Source organism: Calonectris borealis, chromosome 20 (genome assembly GCF_964195595.1).
Source record: "Calonectris borealis chromosome 20, bCalBor7.hap1.2, whole genome shotgun sequence".
In the NCBI taxonomy this organism is placed as follows: Eukaryota; Metazoa; Chordata; class Aves; order Procellariiformes; family Procellariidae; genus Calonectris; species Calonectris borealis.
Genome location: NC_134331.1, coordinates 9,641,616 through 9,666,263, shown reverse-complemented (window position 1 = coordinate 9,666,263; position 24,648 = coordinate 9,641,616). Strand labels below are relative to the sequence as shown.

At 44.3% G+C, this 24,648-nt stretch overlaps 1 protein-coding gene across 1 annotated transcript in view; it reads left to right on the top strand.

Annotated features, from left to right (window-relative positions):
• Positions 1-21,284, top strand: part of SHISA6 (shisa family member 6) — a 256,743-nt gene extending 235,459 nt beyond the window's left edge. The window contains exons 5-6 of the mRNA XM_075169770.1: positions 11,980-12,132; positions 20,734-21,284. Of these exons, the coding sequence (XP_075025871.1) occupies positions 11,980-12,132; positions 20,734-21,284 (704 nt within the window). The remainder of the gene's footprint in view (positions 1-11,979; positions 12,133-20,733) is intronic.
• Positions 21,285-24,648: the final 3,364 nt, after the last annotated feature.

Here is a 24,648-nt window from a genome sequence, read left to right as displayed (position 1 = left end):
ATCCTTTGGCCAGTTTCAAGAGTTCAGACGCTATTCAAAGACACTCCTTTGTTTTCCCCTTTGTTTTCACGATCTCATCCCAGTCTGGAGGTGTTTCTTCACTTCCTCCATGGCCAGAAACCCTGCCCCTCTCTGCTCACTCCTGTCCCTCCAGCCCTTCTGCTTCCTCTGCCCTAGCTCCCTCCTCCTTTTAATTTCCTTGGCCCCAGATTAGCAGCTGAGTGTGGGCAGCAGGTCCCTCCTCGCACCATAGCAATCACAGGCCACAGAGTCAAATCACCTGCAGCTTCCTGACTCCATCCAAATCCAGACCAGTCACTGCCTCCCAAATCAGTGGTTCCCCCTGTCTCTGTGCAATCAGTCCAACCTCTGAATGAACCCCCCAGGTCCTCTCTGCTTTCTTCCCTCTTCTGCTGCTAACTTGTCTTGGTCTTGTCTCTGTTCTTCCCTGCGCCCTTTACCCTTTGAATGTGATATATTCCTCCAGCATTTGCAGCTGGAACCTTCCTTCTGCTGGGGAACCAGTAAATGATGGGTAAATCTCATCTTAATATACACTTCTTGCAGTTCTGAATCTGTATTTGTTACTCTTTTTGTTCTGGCATTTGTTTTTAATTCTGAAACTTCATCTTGATAACTGTTCTGGAATTGATTTATTGTGAGTTGTGTGTTCTTGTATAGAAATTTCCATGCTGCTTTGCTGCAAAAAAGGGTGGGAGAACAATTGCCCTTGAAAAGGTCACCTAAAACCTTTGGTGTTTCTCCTTCCTAGAGGGTGGGCCAGGCAGCTCCTCAGCCTGCAAGTTACTTTCATTTGTAAGACTACATTATTATGGGTTTTTTTTCTGTCTCCCAAAAAAACACAGGAGAAACAATGTCAGCTTTAAACTCGGCAGTAACATAGGAGTATTTATTGAACCTGAATTGACAGCCTCAAATGCTCTTCAGACTACTTATTTTGTTTACTTTTTTACTTTCCTGAGAAAAAGAAAAGAAGAAAAAGATGGAGTAATAGGGTTGAAATTGTATTGTCTCCTCTCTGGTCTTACTACTTGTTCTTCAAATCTAACACATGCTGGGTTCTCAGATCGGCCTCAGCAGAGCCAGATGAGTCCCGTTTACCTGTGTCTCTGCCTACAAGTTTTAATGTAACTCCATCATCAGGTCCCTATTGCATTCAATAACTCAAGGTAACAACGTGTGCTAAAACAGTTAAACTTCCCTCTGGCCCTGACAGATGCTTGTCTTTTTTATGTACTTGAGAGACAAAAATCAAAGCAGATAGATACACTCATGATCTTGGATTAGAAACTTTCTTTTTTTTTTCTCCACTCATTTCTTGCATTTACTGTATCTTAATTGTTTGGTTGTACAAAGTTATTCAATGATCTGACTACAAATAACTGTATGATTCGGAGTTATATTTTATTCCTAAGTTATCCATATGGTCATGGATGCTTTTGTTCATGATATTCATGTGTTCTGTTGCTGGTGAGCCATTGCTTGGTGAGTCTAAAAAGATATTTGGACCTTTCAAATAAGGCATCAAAAGAGGTTGCAGTATTCATAATTACTGCTGAAATTCTGAGATAGTTCAGCAATGTCACAGGTTTAATTTGATTCACTTCCTGGGTAGGACATGGTGTACATTTTCTGTGTGATTATGTGAATTTGTAGGTTGCCATGAGTACCGTGTTCATGAGGTCTGTCCCTTAGCCTGTCTCTAGCACCCACCATGCAGTGACACCAGCTGAAAGGAGCAGAAGAAGGGAAAGAAGCCACTGTGAGGCTCAAGACATGCCCTGTGTTGCACGTGCTCTGAGTTCTGTTCACTCTTAACTGTAGTAAAACAAGCAGAGAAAGGTTCTCAGGCTACCAGCATAGAGCAAGCAGGGCAGCAGTTGTAGGTGACATGCCACCAAACAAACAACACTTCACACTGAACAGCCAGAAAATCCCTCCCATACCTGGAGGATCTCCCTACAGCCTCCCCAAGGACTACCTCACCCAGCAAGGATGCACTTGACCTGGTATATGTGAAGGGAAACATGGGCTGTTGAAAACCGAAATACCTGTCAGGATCAGAGCTCAGCTGCTGTGGGTTGGTGATCTCTCTCCCATGTCCCACCATCATAGGAACTTCACAGGTTTCTTACCTTCTCCTATAATTCCCATTACAACGAGTCTCCAAACTCATACAACCCTGGGACTGAGCAGCGGAGGCTTTCCACAACCGAGTTGTGGCAGACGTGGGGCCCACGGCTCTGCAGGAGACCTCCTCATGGAGGAGGGATGAAAGCCAAGTTCCCTGTGTTCCTCTTTCCCCTTCCTGTTCTGGCTAGTCATTTGTAAAAGTAGAGCAAATGGCACCAACCCATTCATTTCCCCAAATGAGAATCATAACAGGATCACAGTGTGTGGGAGTGATCCAGATGTGCAATGGGGCAGCCATTCCATCAAACAGCGTTCTGGGAAAAACCCACTGTATCACTATCAGCAACATTGTCTTTGTTCAGCTGAGAAAGGCAAAGGATGATAAACATCTGTTTCCATGGACTGATGCTACCCCTTTGCTTATGTCCTGCTCCCTGCAGTTGCCCCTGTGATAGGCCCTCTGAATGCACGTAATATCTATCACCACCATATGCAAGCACACCCTTGTATTACTGTGGCAGTTTTTTAACTGCAAAGAAACAAATTAAAGGGAATAAGGACAACCTATGCTCACAAGGAGCTAGGAAAAAAAAGAAAAGGCAGATTTGACCTTGGGTCTCTGAGCTGTTCAGCTTCAACTTCAGATTCCCAGGGTTAAAACCCCAAGACCCTCTGTTTTAACCTGGCTTGGGGGGTTGCCACTCTTGGTGCATAACTTCTCAATGCAAAGGGTATGCCCATCACAGTGGGTTGTGCAGCTGTGAGATCACTGATGTGATTACACTGAACTCTTCCGATGCAGGAAGGAATAACTACTAATTAATGGTGGGATCGCATATAATCTGTTCTGTCAGGCTGCTATCATTTAATTAGCATAGTGCTGTTCGCAGCACAGTTAACACAAGAGTGAGAAGAAAGTCTCCCTTTTCTCCCTGCCTGGCTAGCACAGAGGATTTGCAGAGGGGTGAAACGTATGTCTGTCCTGTTTTTGGAAAATGTGATCCGTTGGGGAAGACAATTTCCAATGGAGATCAAGAGAAATGACCACAGACAAGTGAGTCTGTCAACCTGTGTTCTGCAATACCAAGATTTAATTTCTGCTGTTGTTGAGGGCTCTGAATTAGCTAGTGTGGCTTTGAGTATCCCATCTCTTAAAGAAGTCTGCTGATTTTCTTCTGGTGTCGGTCTATTCATGCACCTAATTCACTTCTAGGACACTGAATGTCCCATTGTAGAGGAATCTACAGTCCTTCAAAAACCTCAGCCAAAATTCTGCTTTCAGTGATGAACTTCAGGCCTCAATTCCACTGAAATCAGAAGTTTGATGTGGGTTTCCTTAGCTCTAGACTTTAGTTTTACATCAGCTGCAGATTTTAGCTGCAAATGAAGAACTCTACAGCAGTTTTTGGAAATGTAGTGATTTTGTATGTAAAAGGTGAATGTGAGTGCTCAAGTACTAGTTTCTAAGCACAACTAAGTTTTACATATGAAATACAGGTAAATGTTTTGATACATCAATTTATCTTGCTCAGCTATTCAGTCTTTATACAAAATAAGAACATAAAATTATTTTCCTATAAAAACATTAAAATGTGGGGGGAAAAAAAAGAAGCTAGGGGCACAAAACAGAACTGAGGCAGTGTAGCATTACCTCTATCAGAAACGTATGTTGACTGCCTGGGCTTAGTTTCTGTAAAGCTTATTACTTTATTTTTTACTGCTACTGAAGTTTAATCTCAGTATATTTAGTGCTTATTTAATTATGCTAACCAAAAGAGTTTTGTATAAACATTTTTTACATCTATGTAAATAACAAACACATTGCTAAATAATGTAGTTAATAGGAAGTTCATATCATAATTTTTATGTCAGTTCATTGCATTTGATAATCATCTCAAAAAATACTTGGTAAACTACCATAAGCAACAAATGGCTTCACTTTAAGTTTTTAATTTGGCCAAGAATTTTTCCACAAATGATGTCTAGGTTTGCTCTGATGGAGACAAATTTCCTTTTGTAGCTGTACCCATGTAAACTTCAAACAAATTCCTATATACATATGCATGTATGTGTGCATCTTTTTTATACTCCTTCCTTCCTTCTTTGCTTCCTTCCTTCCCTTCTTCCTTCTTCCTTCCTTCCTTTCTTCATTTCTTTCTTCTTTTCTTCTATCCATCCATCCTTTTTCTTTCTTTCATTCTTTTTTCTTTCCCGTTTCTTTCTTTTCTTTCTTTCTTTCTTTCTTTCTTTCTTTCTTTCTTTCTGTCTGTCTGTCTGTCTGTCTTTCTTTCTTTCTTTCTTTCTTTCTTTTTGCTTTCTTTCTTTTCTTTTCTCTCTTTTCTTTCTTTTCTTTCCTTCTTTTCTTCCTTCTTTCTCTTTTCTTCACTTCAAAAATCCAGGGCATCTTCCTTCCCACACAGTAATAGGGCTTTGGGGGATATACCGCTGAAATAATTCTTGCATCAATTTTCTAACATCAGACCAGAAGCTTCAATTTGGGAAGCTTCAATCCCAGAAGATATGAAAATGATTCCCTATACTGTCACATCTCCTCCAGCAATTTGTTGAGAGTTTTGTGTCTATTGTGTTTAAGACACTGTTTACAAAATCATAACAATTAAGGACTGTTTAAATTAGATTTATCCCCAGTAGAAATATATGTGAGGAAATTAGAAAATAATCAGATCTCCAGAATATAACCTACAGAATAAATAGACACATTATGTACACTGATTTTTCTGCAGAGCAGCAGGGCTTTAATGAAAGTGGGAAGAGAGATGAACCAGGTAATCTGACAGGACTGGACAACATAGTGCCAGCTTTTTGATGCTTACAAGTTGCCATTTGTGATGGGGATACCAGTTGATGATTCAGCTGCTTTGTGCACCGACTTTGCAAAGCAAAGTACACAGATTGTTGTGTTGCAAACTTTACAATTTACAGCTTTACAGAGCAATACAGCTCTGCAATTACAAAGCAGATTGGAGCAAAGTCATTAGTGAATCAGGATCGCCATTTACCTGTCTTGACCTGAGAATTTGCTGACAATGTCCTACAGTGCAGAGCCAACCTCTGTGCAGGGGATGTATTGATTTGTTGGGGCCATGGTTGGACTTAAGTGATGTGACTAGCCTCTGATGACATGTGTGTTGACCTTCCTCTAATCAGTGATGTAGAGGGCAGGGAACAACCCTGGGGTTGAGAACAGGATAAGGACTTCAATGGCAATGTCCTTTAAAGCGCTCAGCACTGAAGCAACTGGTCTTTGCTTTTTAGAATAAATACACTGTGTGTTTGGACAAAGAAATCACTCTTTCCATGGTCTTAGTATGGCAGGGTTAAAACAGCCTCCCAACTCAAGGTGCAGCCCATCTGCTGAGTATGGAGGCCTTAACTGGCAGATGAATATTGTTATGCCACCCATGACATGGCCCACTTTCCACCCAGCAAGTGACTATCAGAAATAAAACACTGAGGCTCGTGGAGTAAAACTCAGCTGTGTAACTGTGTCTCACCCTGACCTGTTGAAGGAACCTGAGGAGCTTTTCTCTGTAACAATACAGATGTTAAGCAAAGGGCCAACACGATCTGAATAGCTCTGACATTGGCCTCAGGTTCCTCTTACAGAAGCAGAAGATCTGGAACCATAAGCAAGGGGAAGCAGCATCTTTATTCCTAGTGAATGTGAGACTGGTGGAAAAGACCAAATATTCTGGAGGCAAAATCACAGCATCATAAAAACCAGAGCATGTAAAACTGCTGAGACAAAGGGGATTTTTGCCATTTGCATTGCTAGAAATGCTATCAGTGTGGAGCTCACTATGACTCCACCAGAAGGTTGTGGTGGTCCCTGCACTGCCTTCAGCCTGCCTGGGGGCTTGTGCCTCACCCTAGTCCCAAAGGGCTGAAAGGAGACAGTCATGCATAGCCCATTCAGGCTGGATGATTTGTTTTCCTCAGTAGCTAGAGCTAGTTTTGGCTTACTAACCTTGTTTGTCTGCTGCCAGGACCAAACATGCTGATGCATTTTCCTTTTTGAACCAGCTTCCTCTCCATGCAATGGCAAACTTTGAGCATGAGGCACTCGCAGAGGTGGAAGGAGTTAACAAGCTGGCAGTTTTCAGTTGCACAGTCTCAAATTCAGCAAGAATGAGTCCTAGTCCCAGTTCTGCACAGTTCTACATGCTGGCTGCTCTGGTGTGAGAGCCATGTGTTGTTTTCTGCATTCTCATGAAAAGGCAGTGAACTCAAGGAGAAGTGAATATATCTTTTGCTGTGATTGCTAAGTGCAATTTTACTTTCTGTAGTTTTTCCTTTGATTTTAATTAGCAACATTATTCCTCTCACCCTGTGTTGTAGTGTAACTATGCTTACGTTCAGTTAAGCACTTTGTGTACTCAGAAGCATCTTCATGTTAATAGCCCCTAGGTGATATGATTCAGGTATACTATTATGCTGTGTATATATATTGTAGCATTTAAGGGCATCATCTTGCAATGTGCTGGTGTACCTCATCCACTTTGCATCTTACCCCTTCAGATTGCTGCTCAGTTCCCAGCCATGAGCCCTGAAAGACCTAATCCTAACACCATCCTGATATGCAGAGGTTTTTTATCACTGACTGAATTTAAAATCCCACATCGCCAGCTCATATAAATGAGGGCAGCTATTCACTGGAGAGCTGCTGATTTACACCACGGAGGATCTGACCTGGAAATGTATAAACCTCTTTGAGATTCTTTGCGAGAGATGCAGAAAACTATTAATAACAGTGTTTGTAACATAAAAAAAGAAGTGTGAAAACACAGAGAGTGCCCCCCGCAAACACTGAAGATATATGTTATAAATTTTAATTCGAGTCTGTGAACATCAGTTCTTTGCCTGCTATAACAGTATGTCACTTCCAGGATGGCTCAGGAGGTGCTAAGTCTTGGCACAGAAGGCTACCAAATGTCATCAGCTACTACCAGATTTTCCTGAGGAATGCGGGCCTTTGTAAGAGCCTGCATCAGAATCGGAGAAGACTTTGTGGCTGAGCCTTCAAATGGCTGAGCAGACGGCTGTGCTGGGGGAGCAGCGTGTGCTTTGACAGAGGACTGAAGCTATGCTGAGCTGAATCTGAGCAGCAGAAGGCTTGGTTGTATCAGCTTCTCCTAGGTGACATTGTTTGCTTTCTCTGGGTGAATGTTTTAAAAGGCATCTGTTGAGATGTCTTGCAAAATTCACACAGCATATGTGCAGACTCATATGCAAATATGGAGCACATCCCTTTTGCCACTTGAGCTTTGTTTAAAACTTTGCCATAAATTCACTTTTTTTGTCTTGGGTATCATCTGCTCCTGTCCTGGTACATGAAAGGTTCTGTAAACACATTTTGAAACAGAAACTGTCTTCCAAGAACAGGGGCAGAGCAAGACACTTCAAGAAGACTTCAGGTCTAATCTCCACAACACAAGCCTCCAGGCTTTAGAAATCCTGAAACTGCTTCTGAGCCCTGTGCTTGCAGAAAGTTTGCAAAGCACTGATAGTGAAATGAGGGTCCCCCTCAACTTAGAGTGACTTTCTTTCCTTCACAGATTACAAAGCAGAGTGCATGCGTAAAGCAGAGGAGTGAATCCGTATGTCCTCTCAGATGCCAGCTGTAATTGCAATCTCCAATGTGTAGAGGGAACTGCAGCCCCCTAACATCCATGTGGGTGACATGCCAACTGCAGGCCATTTATCCTTTTCAGAAAACAGGATGTAGCAGGAAACATGTTCCTCTGGCAGTCCATCAGCGCAGGCAGTGCTCCTGGTTCCTGCTCACTGCCAGTCTGCTCCAGGGCAGCACCTTCTCAAGTTTTTATGCAAAAGCCTGGTCTGAATGGAGCAGGGCAGCCTTTCTGAGTCTGGCCCATGAGTCCACTGGTTCTCATGGAAATACAGGGTTTGGATTGGCCCAACCATTCTGGCTCATGAAACAGAAGAAATACACAGTTCTTGCTTGGTAGGTGTCCAGGAAGAGAGCTTAGAGCTGCAAAGGAAGAGTCTTTCTCCACAAAGATGCCTGCTCCCTTCCTGAGCTTATCATGCCAACATTGTGCAGCCTAGTGAGTTTCTGGCAGTGCTGTGCCATGCTACCAGCCCTGCCGGTGGCTGGAGTAACACGGCGCTCTGGTCCCGAGCACTGTGAAACCACTGATGCTCAGCAGATGAGGAAATGCTGCAGAGTTGTGCCCTCTCCTGCTGAATTAATCAGAAAGAGCCTGGCAGAATTTTAAAATGTTGCATTGGCTGTAAAAAGGTGTGGTTGCTTCAAGGCTGTAGCAAAGAGAATTTAGAAATCAAGAGAAATGACACTGCTGGGTGATGTTCCCATCTCTGTTGTATGTGTTATGCACTGGGTGAGCTTCATTTCCTCCATGTTTTATTTACATCCTGTAATTAATTATGTCCTGCATCTTCCATAGGAGCCAAGAAACACCACAAACAAAAAGGAGAGAGACCAGAGAAAAGCATGAGACTCAAATGTATTGCAGGAGTGAAGAACTACTAAGAAACTTCTGCTGAACTGGTCCCAGAATATAAATTGCACAAGATATTTCTCCTTACTAGAGTCTCTCAGTTCTCTGATCTTGCCCTCAAACTACATTATGCAAAAGACATCTGAAATGATCTTTGGTCATTTCAGTTTATCCCTTATTTTGCTGAATGATGGGTAGTGGCTTTCAAGGTGACTTCTCATTTGCCAAAATCATTACGGTCTGTTGCTGGCTGACTGGATGGAAAAAGCAGTAAGAAGATGTACTGATTCTGCACAATCCCATCAGATAAATGTGTGGCACTTAATTTCACACACCTCATGCAAGCAGTCAATTAATGCTCCTGCTTTGGCACTGAACACAAATTCCATACATATGACTGGGCTTATTTCAGCATGTCCAAACCTCCATGCAAAATGGAGATTAGATACAGGTTCTGGCTGAGAAATTTGCAAAGAGATGTTACCCCAGGGTCCTTGCCACACAAGCACAAATAGGAGTGCGGACATAGTTTCAATGCTGATATAGTCTCTGTTTACTGGATAATATCTAATCAATTGTTTCCAGAGCCCTGATGAATATGATGCACTTCCTAATCCTGCAGTCAGTCTATTAGACATGGATTGAAGTCATCAGCAAGAAAATAATGTTCTCAGAGAGATGACACATTAGCTATATGCTCACCTGGGGCTATGCTCTTTTTGCCAGACAATAACCCTATTCCAGGAGTGCAGAGACATACATAAGCAAGTTTATCATCCAAAATGGTTATTGCATTGTTAAGAGGAAATTTTCACCATTGTGAAATCTGTAAGAAAGTGTCTCATAATTTGTCAGAACTGGGAACAAAATGACGCTCTGGCAGAGAGCTGGGCTGTTCCTTTTCTGCGGGGTGGCTGACATTGGTTGTCAGTTGTTGAGCACAGAGGACAATATGCAGGTGCTTGCTGAAACATGCCAAACCCCTGTTCCTGACAGAGCAGTTTCCTTCCCCCTCACCTTGTCGTGCTGGCAGCGGTGGGGGATCACACAAGATGGGGTATCCCATGCTGGTGCCAGACTGGTGCTCAAGGAGAGGGGAAGCTGTTCCTCCACTCACGGTCATACCCTGGACATAGCTGGGAAAGAGTGCACTGTTGTGATTTGTTCTGCAGGAAGTTTCATTGTGAGGAAGCTCATGGAGCAGCAGAGTGCATGGAATCAGTGACAACAGGGGGAGGAAAGAGCAAGTGTTGGGTTTGTTGACATGGTAGATGTAATTCAAGTGCCTAAACATGGGTGGCATCAGATCTGTGATAGGTCCCACATCACTTCTTTCAGCCATTTGTGGATGTCTTAGATACCCCGGCATACCCCAAATGGCTCAGGTGCCTCTGAATTGAACACTGGTCATGTAACTGTTGAGAGGTGCAGAGGAGTGCTCTGACCACGCTGGCTTTGGGAAATCATGAGCAGGTTTGTGCCAGAAGACAAGACTGTCTCAACCTGTCTTTGACTGAGAAGCATGTGTGTAATGTGAAGGGTTGGTGACTGAAGGTTTAAAACATCTAGGGGAAGTCACAGTGGGAGAAAAGTTGTGGAGGCGGCTCTGCACACCCACATGCAGACATGTGTAGGAACTGCTGGGTCCATTTCTAGGCAACAGAGAGCACCAAGGACGTAGTGAAGTGTGAGCACTCAGAAAGGAAAATGTTCTGCTGTCTAACGCAAACAGGACTCCACGCAGGAGAAAGGCAGCAGGGAGGAGATGGCCTGACTCTTGCAAATTTCTTTTGCAGGAAACAGCTTAATTTGTGACTCTAGAAAAATGTCTTCTGAAATATCTGCACTCTAATTGGGTGGATTTTGGTTTAAATTTTTGTGGGAGATGAGGGAGGTTAGCAAATATTTGGACACTGCACAAAGCCAAAACATTTGTCAAGGTGAAATTCCCCTGCCACTCAATTACTTTTGGGCAGAAGCTGTGCTTTAATCTCAACCAGTCCATGGTCCAGAGGAGGTAAGAAGCTCTTGAGGCACGTGAGTGCGTATTGAGTACATGTTGCATTGCTCTTCATGAGCACACTTTAAAGGGGTGCACAACAGGAATGTGTTAACACAAGACTTGGGCATTCTGCAGCTCCTCAGCTGTATCAGAGAACTTAGCCCTCTGATTTCATTTTCAGACCATACTTGAAGTGGCTACCTCCTTGGCCTTTTGACCTAGCTAATGCAACCCCATCACTGCTGCAAGCTCCCACAGAGCCCACTGTAGTCTGTTCTAGCTTTGCTTCTAATAATTGAAGCTCCTGCTATTTTTAAGACTCTTATCTCTGTCTATTTTAATATCTGAACACCTGGGAGTTATAAATACAATGCAACAGGTCCCTGTCCCTTGGCTGAGCTGATGAAATTCCATTTTCCATCCAGCTTGCAGCAAAGGACCATGATTTCAATACCAGACAAACTCTACAGATTGTCTGGACTTGACTTTTAACATCCAATTTCAGTGCTAATCTTTATTGACAGTGCCCTCAGCATTAGCACCCTGGCAGTGGGCATTTTGACACTGGCTGGGGACTCCCTCGGTGACCAATAAAATGAAAATAAGTAGAGCAGCATCCTCCACCCCCCAAGGATGGCACCTCCTTTCCTGCCTCAGGAACCTCTCCAAACCTTGCCTTGTCTTCTGTCTGCACCCAGGTGTGCACCCCACAGCTTCACACTTTCCTGTGTGCAGGGGAAGCACGGCCATCTCTAGAGCTCACCAGAACCCCTGGGACCATAGAAGGCTTTGCCCAGGAGCCTCCAGATTCAGAGCATTAATCAGAAATCTGGCATGATGAGAGAGAAATTTGATTATCAGCCCCAGTTAAAATAACCCCATAGACTCATTCCCATAGCTCTGAGGGTGCGGAAAGCACAGCTTGCTGGAGTAAAGGTAGGTGATGTTGCCTGAACTCATGCAGGCTGCAGTGGGGTCAGTCCACAGCACCGTGGCAGAGCCCTCCATGGTAAGTGAGGTGACTCACAGTCCACCAGATCATGTGTCCCACTGTGAGGAGGGCTGGTTGGTCCACGCGCTTTCGAGGCAGCAGTTTGCTTCTCTCCATAATTACTGTGGACAAGGAAACAACACCACAGGATCCAATTTTCACCGATCTGCCAGTGCCAGTTTGAATTACGTCCAACAGCTTGTCACTGACGCTGGCTCAGATACATCTCTCCTCCCTGCCGGAGTTTGTGGGAACGGCTTGCCTCTCTCAACTTGTTTTGGTGCACACTGTGGACATGCTTTTCTCTATTGTGTTTTTTTTTTTTCCAGACAAGCCGCGAATGAACAACATCCTGACTTCTGCCACTGAACCCTATGATCTGTCCTTCTCCCGGTCCTTCCAGAACCTCTCTCACCTCCCACCATCCTATGAGTCTGCCGTCAAGACAAACCCAAGTAAATATTCTTCTCTGAAGAGACTAAGTAGGTGTCAGCTCATTTCATTTCCTTTGTATCTCATTGGCTTGTAAGCTGCAGTGGGCACAATGTTAAGGCAATAATGTTCTTCTCTGTTGTTGTGCTGCCCAAGTTGGCATCTCTGGTAATGATTCTTTTGGCTGTCACTTCCCATCAAGGAAGACTACAGAGAAAGAGTCACTTCATTACTGTGAGAGCACATGTGGTTATTTGCTTACTGGCCTCCTTGCCGCACTGCCTCCCACTACTCCGCCTCATATCTGCTCCTGATAGAATCATCTGAGAATCCTTTTTCTTTCTGCCAGAGTCAAAATGAGCCAAGCTGGCTGCCTCAGATCAGCTGAGCTCACCGGAGTGTACCCAGGGCAGATATCTCACTATCCGTGGGGGTAGCTGGAACCAGATGACAAACTCAGGCCAACAGAAAGCTGCTGAAATGGTTGGGAGCATCTATTTCAGCAAGGAGCACATCTGCCTGCCTTGAGCAGTGCTGCGATCTGCCATGTTTCATGGTGTATGTGTCCAGATCTGGTCCTGATCTGTGCCGTACACTGATCCATGGTGTATCTCCGATATTTCAGCACGTTGCTCACTGCCCTGTTCACGCTAGTTAACATCTGTTCTTTCTTGCTGTTTTATGGATTGCATTGTTCTGCCAACTTTCCTGTAATGCTCCAGCCCATCACCTTTACTGATGGCAAACTCTTCAGCTTTGGTGGGATTATGAAATAAGTGATATTTGTATGGGCAAATGCTCTCTCCAGACTCAGACACTAGGTTTGTAGTATGTTTCCATGAACAAATTCTGGATGCAGCCACATATTCACACTGCCTAAGTTAGAGAAATAACTTAGGTGTTTATACTTGCAATAACTTCATTGAAGACAGGTGAGGATAAGGAGCATATCCTACTTCCTTAGTCTATATAAAATCTGTATTCCCAATTTAGCCAGCTAAGTGAGACTCACAAAATTAAGTAGCAGGGAAGCCTTTGAACTGTTCATAACAAATTTCTGTGTGGAAGATTTTCCAGAAGAGAAAATAGAATGGAAATGTAGCACATAAAAACTCTCAGCCCTCTCCTTGACACTCTAATGTGGGACTTATGTACATGTTTAACATTAAGGCAAATACATTTGATGTGCTTAAAAGCAAGCATGTGCTTAACTACATTGGAGAACAGAGATGAGGTATTTTGTGATTGGAGCCTGCCACCCTCCCTGTTCAGTGTACCATGCGCACAACTCTGCTTCTGCCATGAGTTTTGTTCCCTGGTAACATTTGGATCTCACATTCCCAACCATAAGCATTTTTCCCTAGCTGCATCCCAGTGATGAACTGTCCATGCTCTTGAGCAGCTTTGATGATACTATCTGACAGTGGAAAACCCTTGAAATCATGGCATTGTAATATTACTGCTTTAAAATGTCCCTGTTCTGAGGTGATTATTTGTTTTCATTTCTCAGCTGAAATGAAAATTTCTCAGCACAAAAAATACCCCCTGGATATCCCTGAAAACTGCTGTTTCAATTGTAATTGATTTGCAGTGCCTGGGGTCACCTGGGATACATACTTCCTATTCAGAGTCTGGGAGATTTCTGTCCTGGCATCATTGAGAACAGGCTAGAGAAGTGCTCACCAGGAACAGCAACAATGGCTGCTCCTGTCATGGTGCAGGGGATGATCAAGACCTCTTCCAGCCTGTGGTTCATTTATTGCTTTACATGTTGTGCATAGATACTCAGTGAAATCTCCTTAAGCTCTATGTTAAAGTTATTGATGTATCTCACTGAAACATTAAAAAACCCCAAATGAATGCTGAAACTCCCACCCCTTTCACAGCCAGCATCTGGAAATGTATGTCAGATTTGAACACTATCCTCTACCTACTCCTACAATGCTTACCTGATTCACACTAAGTATAAATTCACTCACACCAAGCAGTGCCATCTGTGCACTGAGCAATACCTTACTAAGTGGTGCCTTAGCAGTCTGACCCATTGGGTGCAGAAAATTTTGCTCAGCAGTTGAAGAAAGGACAGGCTCCTACCTGTCCAACCTGCCCCTCAGTAGATCGCAACAGAAGGGAATAAGTATTAAACTCTAGCACTGCATTTCCTAGATATGTGCCTAAAATGACAAAAATAAGCTTGTGTTAAGGTGCCAAGCTTAAATGTCCTCAAGAATGTGCTGAGCATAGTCAGTCTCCCTCTCTTGAGCTTTTCCTGACCCTCTGGACACTTAGTGTCCCTGTCCCGATTCAGAGGATACCTGGCAGTCAACCTGAATCTAAGAACATGAGACTTAGTCTTTGGCCATTGGCTAGAGTGGGGTTTATTCACCCCTTTAACTTTTCAGCAGCATCAACCCTAGAAAGGAATCCCTGCACACTGCAATGGAAATACCAGCTACTTACCCATCAATGAGAGGTCTAGATATAGTTTAGTCATCTTTGCAAGGCACCAACCCATCCTTTTGCAAAGAACCTGACACATGCCAAACCAACTGCCTCACACTATATGTTTGAGTAACTAAATAAGCAGTTTCAGCTCTAAAAGTGCTAAGCACTCCACGCTCCCACTGGGCTTGCATATAGTCAGCACCTCTAGAATCACTGAATCACTTTCTTATACCTGGTCTTCTCCAGAACCAAAGGAAAATAGGCACCCAGCTCCTAGGCCTTCCCTTGTAAAGTGCCTGTAATATCATTTTTTTATGACATATGAAGGAGCTAAAGGCAACACAAAATCCAGAAAAAGTAATATCTAAATGCTGGGCTTTGCAAATGAACTGTTGGGGGTTTATTTTTCACGCTTAAAATTACTTGTTTCTAATGAACTCCCTCCCATGGTTAAAAAAAATCAATGTTATGAAGAGCTCATTAACAAACATAACATTTCTATTTCAGTAAAACAAAAGGCATTAGATACATTTTTAATCTGTTTCAGCTATTTGTCTGGGTTTCTTCAGGCTTGCCAGACAGCTAAAGGTCATTTATTTTCCCACAGTTAGCAAAGACAAATAGTGAAAGACAGTTTCTGCCCAAGAACATCTAAATTGAATAATCAAGGCACAACCAGGAAGAAAGAATATTTAGTATCTCCTTGCCAGAGATGAGAAGTCAGAGCTCAGCAAGGGTATGGTCAGATCCGCCTCACGCTGCTTTAGCCATCCAGCAATCAGGCATCTTGTCTCTTTGTTTGATGCAGTCATTTCTATAATCAGTGAAGAAGGACAGTCATCTCCATATCATGAGAAACCCTCTGAAGGTCCCAGTCTCTCATTGACACCACAGTTGCTCTGGCAAGCTACCTAGCTCTTTGCTGGATAACAAGCCTAATTTTTGATGCCTAGAGCTTAATGAAGTACATCCCACTTTAGGAGACGTATCTAAGTGATTCGTGCAACAAGGAAGAGATGAGCTATACCTGCTGCCTGCACCTGTGTGTCCCTGGGGAATGTGCCCAGCTTGGGGAGGGGAGCTCCTCACCACTGGATTTGCAGGGCAGGCGCTCACCTCTGCTGACATTTGACTGAGAAAGCAGCTCCATGGCTGCTTCTCCTTCCAGAGCAAGGGCTTGACGATGTCCAGGCCTTTTACAGAGCAATAGGAAACAGGTTGCTGGCTGCATAGAAGCCAGTCAGAACTAGATTCCATGCAAGCAGTAAGCTTTCTGCTTCCATGGCTGTTTACCTCCCCAGTTCTTACTTCAGGGCATAGACAACAAGAAACCCATCTGGGGTTGCTGCCTGTGAAGCCAGGTAGGAGGATCTCTGAGGGGCAGGATACCACCTCCATGAGAAACCCTATGTGAGTTTTGCCCTGGTAGCCCTGTCAGGCTGGCATGTGGGAAGAGCAGCGGTGGGTGGGTGAGGAACACGTGGCTGAGCAAAAGCAGCCGTATTAATTCTGTCCTGCCCAGCGCTCCAGGGAATTGCTGTTTCCAGCTAAGTGAGAAAGGTCAGTCAGGAAGGAAGCTAATATTTTCCAGCATATTAAACCACTTGGTATTGGCTAAAGAATCATCACAAATGACTAGGCAGCTTGAAAATGTTAAAGCCAATTAAAACAGGAGAGACAAGCCCAAAGAGGAAATACACTGGAGCTGCAGAGAAAGAAAAGCAAAGAAAATACCTTTAAGAAAAGCAAAGAAATTACTATAATGGCCTTACATATATACACGTATGCACGTATTTTAACCGTGTTAACATACAACAATGGGAAGAGAAAATATCCTTGGCTTTTCGATGGTCTCTTCCCAGAACACCACCAATGTACCTCGTTTCTCTAATTACAGTGTCAGAGGAGCTGTGCTCTGCCTTTCTGTAATGGCACCTTAGACATATTGAGGTGAGATGTGTGAGTAAGAGCACTCATTTGGGGCTCTCCCTCCAAATGGGAAGGAAAAAAAGCTGCCTGAGGGCAAATCAGCTTATCCTAAAGCCAAGTCAGATGAAGCACTCAAACACTCCTGAAGTTTGGTGAGACCAGCCCTGGTCAATGTTCCAGAAACTGCCAAAGGAGGAAAGAAAGGGGAGGGGGAAAAACAAACAAACAAACAAACAAAAAACAATGAAAAAAACCTGCAGAAATTGTGCAGAAAATGTGATTTCCAGTAATTTTACTTCCACATGTTTGAAAAAGGTTAGTGAAGTCCCAGAAGTATGAGATTGACTTAAAAAAACAGAGATTTCTGTCAATCAATAGACCAGTGATTTCTTTCTGTCTGCTCATCAGTTATGGCCTTTTGGAATCCACTTAGGACACATTTTTGAATTTTTAAGCACATCCATGAGGGAGAAACCTATTTGATTGTAGTTTTATTTTGGCTAAAATTACAAATGTCAGCTTTCATATGGGCGTCAATGCAAAGATAAGGGGTAGCAGTGTCAGAGCCTCACTATCCCAGTTAACTTCCTGGTGCAAATGAGGATAAGGTGAACCAGACTGGATGGTTTCAGGTCCTGGAGACCTTTTGATTTTAGCAAACTATGCAAGCAGATGTCCATAGTTCCCACTCTACCCACTGGGTGAAGCACCTGGTGCCTCCAATCTCAAAAGCCTGGAGCTGTATTCATTTCATTGCTTTCCCCGGGTGCAGAAACGCTGCGGTCACAGAGCTGTGCTGAGCTTCTCCCTTGGTGCAAAGGCATGCATGTGATACAGCATGCTCGGCCTCTCGTCAAGCTAAGTTCTCCATGACTGGTTCAGCAATGCTCGTGAACTGACACTACCTTTCAGATGCAACAGCCTGTTAAATGTCTGTCTGGTGCCTGCTTAAACCAGCATGTTGTTCACGGGAAACTACCGTTTCGGCTTTGATTCGTTTGAGATGGAGATGTGAAGTTTGCCTACACCTGAAAATATTCCCAGAATAGCTGTGCCAACATCTAAATGTGTCTTTCAGCATCACAGGAGGAGACAGCCTGTACGAGCTTAGAAACTCGAGCTTTGAAATGAAATCTGTTTCCTGTATGGTTCAGCCACTGCCAGCAAAAGGCCATGCAGACTTCTACTCTGTTTACAGGGATGGAAGAGGGAAGGAAAGGATATTTTTAATGCTTCTAATTGGCAAAACATTTGAAGTGTAGAGCATGCTGCATTTTTTATCCAAATTAGCAAGGAACAACTTCAAACCACTTTAATCAGCTGATTCTGCCACCTAACTAGCAGACTCAGACCACTGTAAACCTCACATAAGCTGGTTTAGCTCCTGCTGGCAATTACCGCAGCCAGGTGTGAGCATCCAAGCACATCTCCATTTGGGATGTTCTCTGCTTTATTTACATCTATTTAGAGTCACTTGGGCACATCCAGTGGAACTTCTCTCATCCAGAGCAGAGGCCAAGTGCCACTGTGCTAATTGCTTAGCTCCTATTCTGCACCCAGTCTCAAGCATGATTATCAAGCCTGTCCACACTAAGTGTGTGCAAGTCTACCTATGGCCACATTATAGAATAAAAATGTCTAAAATTACTCTGGCCATATGGAATTTCCCCAGTCCTTCTCAGGCTTCCTAGAAGGTGGTTTTAAAGACACAAGAGTTTGAGGCCAGGGGAGCTGCTGTCTGACATTTGCAATAAGATACTCTTCCAAGAAGGTTTTCATTGCAAAAAAAGACTCGTTCCTACAATATATACTCTGGAGAGCAAATCCCATCGGCAGCAAGCACGCCAGTAGAGGAGAGCTCTGGGCAATCCTCACGCCTTTGTGGTGTATAGGCTGTAAAGAAGAGGTTGACAGCAACAGGCTGTGCATTTCATCACACATGTTCTCAGCTTGTACTTTGGATGCTGAGACAGGGGGGATCAACCATCCTTCTCACAGATCCTCTGGGTTATGTGGACTGTTTACAGGACCATGAGGAGCAGGGTTCAGGGGGCATTGAAGAGACTACTGAATGTGTGGGAGAGAAGATCAGGAAATTAGTGAGTGAGATCATCCAGTACAGGATGCTTACAGCACTCCAGGGTTTGGGTGAAGACCTTAAGGCAGCAATGTGTAACTGTTGTCTTGTGAGCAAACTTCTGGGATGTTGTCGGCACCAATCACATATCATTAGGCATTGACATTTTCTCCAAAAGCACTCTGCCTCAAGGGACAGCTGGCAAATTATCTTCATTTCTCAGCCAATGTGGTGCATAAAACCTGTAGATTTATGGCTATGTCAGAAGAAATAGGAAATTTCCACACCGTAGTTAACTACTAGGTCTGTTGAATGCCAGCAGAGACTCTAAGCATCAGAAGTGGAACCATCTACCTCACCCGCTTCGTGATTGCCCAGACTGTCCTGCAGCAGAGCTTTGCTCTTTTTATCACTCAAACATCCTCAGAAGTCCATGCATGTGAAATTTTCCTCTTCCACCGTCTGATACTTTCCCATCTTACATCACCTACTACTGAATGAAATACTGGAGCTGAGAAAATCAATGGGGTTCCTCTTTATCATCATTATCATATATCTTTATCATACTTCTCTTATAAGCAAAACACTTTCCAAAGGAATTCTATGATAGGTCCCAGAAGCTGGCCAGGACATATAGGAGATGATGTCTTTGTCCATCAACACTTGGCTCAAGACTGGTAGGGAAAGTACTTATTGGGTAATGTGTGTGTGTTCCCAGCTCTGTAGTCTCTATGCCAGGCTGTTCCCATAAGGTTACTTTGCAAGAGACTTTGTTTCCTCTGTAACGTGGAGAAATTTGCTTTACCTCTGCATGAGGAATACCCTTCCTGCACACCAGTGGGTGCTGTGGCTGCCTACCAGGTGTCTGGGATGAGTCTCACTTTGAGGTCTTCTGAAGTCACTGATGAGCTAGAAAGGAAGGGTGATGCTTTTGGACACATCAGGAAAACATCTCAGACAAAGAAATGAGGAGGAAGGCTCATACAGATGATCAGTGTTGAACATTAAACATGCCTCCATCCCCTGACCCACGGAGGCCAGTGTTGTGCTCTTCCATTTATGACAGTATGCTTCTGGTAAGGGACTGATGTTCGGGCTTTACACCTCTGCAGCCACAGGTACATCATGACAGTTCACAAGCTGCACTGGGCTTGAAGCCCAAGGACTGCTAAACCTCCTTCCAGGTAGGTAATCCCAGTACCCCAATTTAAGGCATATGAACATCAAAGGAGTTTGCCAGAAAGTTTTTGTTTCTGATGTTGTGGGTTGTTTTTTTTTTTTAATCTGAAAGAATTGTGGAGTTGTTTCTTCAAATTACAAGTTGGTTGAATCAGATCATTCCAGCTGCTGTAGGATTAAAGTGATATACCAGGGTACATCTGCAGCAACCAACATCCTTTCTGAGTCTGAGGTATTTGATTGAAAGCCAAAAAGAGGAGGATGGGTATGTGTGTGTATGTGTGCTGAGTTCATGTGCAAAAAGAGATCATTTAAGACACAGAAGAAGCAAATTTAGAAAGAAACATTCCATGGGGTAAATTATATGATAGCAACCAAGGTGTCTGAAAAAATGAAAAATGAAACCTTAGGCAGATGATTCAGTGTTTCAGAGAGAGCATCCCATGCCCACCAAACCTGCCTTGTGATCACATTTACAAATATTCAAAAATAGTAATTAAAAATGCGATGAGGGCACTAATGGATTCCAAAGCACATCCACATCCGAGGTGCAAGAAACAAGGTACGAGTTTCTTCAAATGGGGAACTTGCCTGCCTCAGCTCACCTTCCCTGTGCTTTATTTATAAGTGTATTGTGAAGGTGACATTTGATAATTTCTTCATAAATAGCCATTTGTGTAAATCATGTGATACTACAGTCTGGACTCGACAGCATATGGAGTCTGTTGTGTCATGGTGCGAGAAGGTGTGATGCATTGCACAGGGACTTATACCTGTCTGCATGCAATTATAACTCTCTCTGTCTGCCATAAGCTCATGGTGACACAACCCACACCCGGCTGGTGTCTCTCTGACAGGCAGCACCCTGACGTGGATGTCCGTGCCCAGGTCCAGCTGCTGGTAGATAGTCCCTTGGGTCTCACCAGGAGGCTGCTCCAAGGCTGTGTGCTTTACACAGCCCCTTTTCACCCCATGGGACAATGCTCTGACATTTCTAACTGTTTCCTTTCTTTTCCCACAGCTGACAAAGAAGCTGATGAATATTACATGAGGAGGAGACACCTGCCCGACCTGGCAGCCAGGGGCACGCTCCCTATCAACGTCATCAAAATGTCTCAACAGACCAACCACAGGGACAGGCCTCGCCGTCCCATCAGGGCCATGTCCCAGGACAGGGTGCTGTCTCCTGAGAGGATCATGCCCGAGGAGTTTAGCATGTCCTATGAACGGATCCTCTCAGATGAGCAGCTTCTGTCTGCAGAGCGCCTCCACTCCCAAGACCCCCTGCTCTCCCCGGAGCGGTCGGTGTACCCCGAGCAGTCTATGTCACGGGCATTGTCACACACAGACGTCTTTGTATCAACACCCGTTTTGGATCGCTACAGGATGACAAAAATGCACTCCCATCCTAGTGCCTCAAATAACTTGTACAATACCTTAGGTATGACCCCAACCTCCGCCAAGCGCCAAGCGTTTGCCTCCCGACGGCACAACACGGTAGAACAACTGCATTATATTCCAGGACACCACCATCACTACCGCACAGCAAGCAAAACAGAGGTGACTGTTTGATATGACCTCGTGCATTGTAAATACTCATTAAGGACCGGGGTGGCCACAGCACCCCATACTGCAGTGGCCTTATAGGCCAAGATAACCTCTAATAACTCAGTGTCTGAAAAGATTTCTCTGACAGTCCCATCCACGTTGTTGTTTTTAAAGCCGTCCCTTCATCGGTGACATAAGAAGAACCCAAGCAAGCAAATAGAAGATAGTGAGGGGTAATAGAGGAAATTTCCTGACGTGCATCAGTTTCTGTCAAAGAAAGCCATAGTAGTAGATGTCTCCTTCCAAGGGCTCACCTGCATTATCTCATTGTTTTTATGAATTTAGGACTTTTCAGTTGCTACAAGTAGAAGCAGTCTCATGCAGCCCAAGACAGGGAGGAGGAAATGCATCACCCCATCCTGGAGGGAAGGGGCCCTGTTCTTGGTCCTCATGCCAGCCCTCATGTTTGGCCTTTCTGTAGCAAGTAGGTAAGCTTCTGGCTGCTGGGGATCACCTCCAGACTGCTCAATATCAGCACCCATACATCTGTTCTTCCTCACCCTTGGAGCAAATTCAAGGGCAGACTTTCCTAGGGGACTGGCAGATCTAGGGACAAGAATAGCCTGGCTGAGAAATAAAGTTTTAGTTTATATTAAATATACTCATAATATAAAAATATACTAGTGCCTACAAATCGCCTGCTCTCTCAGTGTAGGAAGTAGTGGGGTTGATGTGTTCAATAAGCACAAATATGCTGAAATGCTTGTTAGACCCTTTTCTCCACTCATTCTAGTATCTTGGTGTCTCCAACATGTAAATAGGAAGGAGGAATAGGGTCTCTCTTCCTCCAGCTTCTTGCCACTGCTGAACCTAAAGAACCACAATTCGTTCAGCTTCGCACTGCTGACCTGTGCTAGGGGAAATCCTGACTCCACTGAGACCCCTGCAAGGCAAGGCTACCACACGTTTCACTGAGCCTGGATTTCTCTCCAGAAGTTTATTTTCCTCATAGCATTTTCCACTGGCCCAGTTCTCCTGTTTCTGGACATCTCCTCTCAGTTTTTTTCTCCTCTCAGTTACAACCTAGAGCTCCATATGTAGCAAATCTTTTTCTAGCCCTTAGCAGAAGCACAAAGCTGAGGGTGTTTGTCTACCGAAAAGCAGGTCGGTAATTTTCCGTGATTTTCTCTCCATGTAACAGCCCCCCAAGAAAACCTTCCAAATTCCAATTCCACTGAGTACCAATCCTAACCATGAAGACAGTTACATTTCATGCATATAAATTATATATCCAGCATAATTATAATAAATGGGCATGTTGTATATCTGATATAATGCTAATTAGATACTGTATATTTGTAAAATCTTTAAAACATAGACTCGTGGGTCCAGAATTTGTGAGGATTTTATCTTTGGCTTTCTAGCCAGATTGGGCTTTGCTTTGTTTTTTGTTGGTTTTGGTTTTGATTTGGGGTTTTTTTCCTTGTATTTGTGTTCCTATAAAATTCTGTAGAACTAACTCACACTAGAACATACTTCTGCGACCAGAAAAGTGTGTCAGAGGTTTTGAAGGCCAGCCAAACCCAGTGCTGTAAATGTTAGTGCAGGACACTCTCCAGCGCTCACTGTCCATGGTGTGCGCTCAAAGCCCCACCACATGCATACAGCCATGCTACCAATCCGAATGGCAGGCATGCTCCCTCCCCAGGTGAAATGACGACTGACTTCAGGCTGTAAACACATTCCCATACAGTACTTCTCTCTTCATGTCCTATGTTCCCGCACTGAGTCTTTTCCTACAAGGCTCTTCACTAAACTTCATTTAAATTAGCTCTGTCCTTCTCCCTCCCCTCAAATACCTCCCACCTCCTGGCCTTAATGACGTTCCCAGCTCAACACGTTGGTCCTGTAGCATACAATGATTGTAGGTTGTTGTCAGCTTGAGTCTTGTGTGGAGGTTTATGATGCAGCACCAGGTTTTTCTGGTGCAGGGTAGGCAGGAGGAGCATGCTGTCTTCCCACAGTGGGATTTAGAAGTAGGCCTTAGAGGGGTGGCCGTGTGGCCTTTCTCTTTCCCAGACTGTCCTGGGGCTGCTGGTTCTAGTTCATGAGCTTTCTTTTACCCCGCCTGATAGAGGCTGGGTTCAGAAAGGACTCCATCTGTGAGAACTGGGGCTTTGTTTGACGGAAACTGAGCTGGGAAGGAATAAATAAGAGTCTCCATGCTTCAGATGGTCATTACCATGCAGCCTTGGGCAAAATCATTCTGGCCAACAACCAGAATTGTCTATGGATCAGGGTGGCAGTTCACGGCATGGGAGGGACGAGAGAGAAAAGGCTCACACCTCATCTCCTGACCCCTTCCCTTGATGGACACTTCTCTCCCCTGACTACCTCCAAGCTCCTCAGCTCAGTCACTGGATATTTCTTCACAGAAGGCAATCCCTGTGAACATATTGCCCTTGCTGACCTTCCCACAGACCGAAGTTTGTGACTCTTGTGAAAAGAAGAGAAATGCATATGGCTGATGGGGAGGCAGTCCCTGCTGAGGTTCTGGGCCTCTTCCATTCTTTCTTGGCCCAGGCAAAGCCAGGATCTTCCCCTCTGCAAGCAGGGAGATGTGAACACTGTGGGAGAGGAGAGTCCACCCTAGAGTCTCCAGGAGTTGAGGTAGCAGAGCCGGAGGAGCAGAGGTGACCATGTGAGGCCGCGGGCAGGTGAACACTCCTCTCTTTCCATTTCCATAGCTGTATGTCTCAAGCTCTAGTCTTCATCTAAATGTTCCATTTGTGAACTAAGAATCTGCTGGACCAGATGCAAATATGGAAATTTTTCACTCAAGTAGCCCATGCAGATACTGTGCTGCGCTCCAGGCCATTTGACCTCAGAGCCTTCTCTTATTCAGACTGACAAATATCACAGGCCCTCTGCTAACTTGTCCCACCTGGGCAATAATCCTCCAAAGAAATCTTAGCCCCATTTCCTTGTCTCTTCCACCCATTCAACTGTTTCAAGTTTATTTCAAGCAGATGTGTCCCACAAGAACCATCAAAAAGCCTTTCTAGGCCAAATCTCTTCAGGGACTCTGCCACCACCACAGAAAATTTTCAGCAGATTTCTTTGGGAAGACACCATGCCCTGGATGACCACAATTTCTTCCTGGGCACCATGTGTTCCCATGGCTTGCTTTGTGTGCTGGAATAGGTTGGTAGCTAGAGCAGTGGCATTTCAGCACACACGGGTGTTCTTACATAATTTTTTTCCTTATTCCTCATTCTGAGAGTTTGTCACTGAAAGGACACTTGGTCCAGGACTGGGTGTCGTGATCCACCAGCACTTTGGTTCCCCGTGGTCAACGTGTGATGATAATGGTAATGCCTCTGCAGAG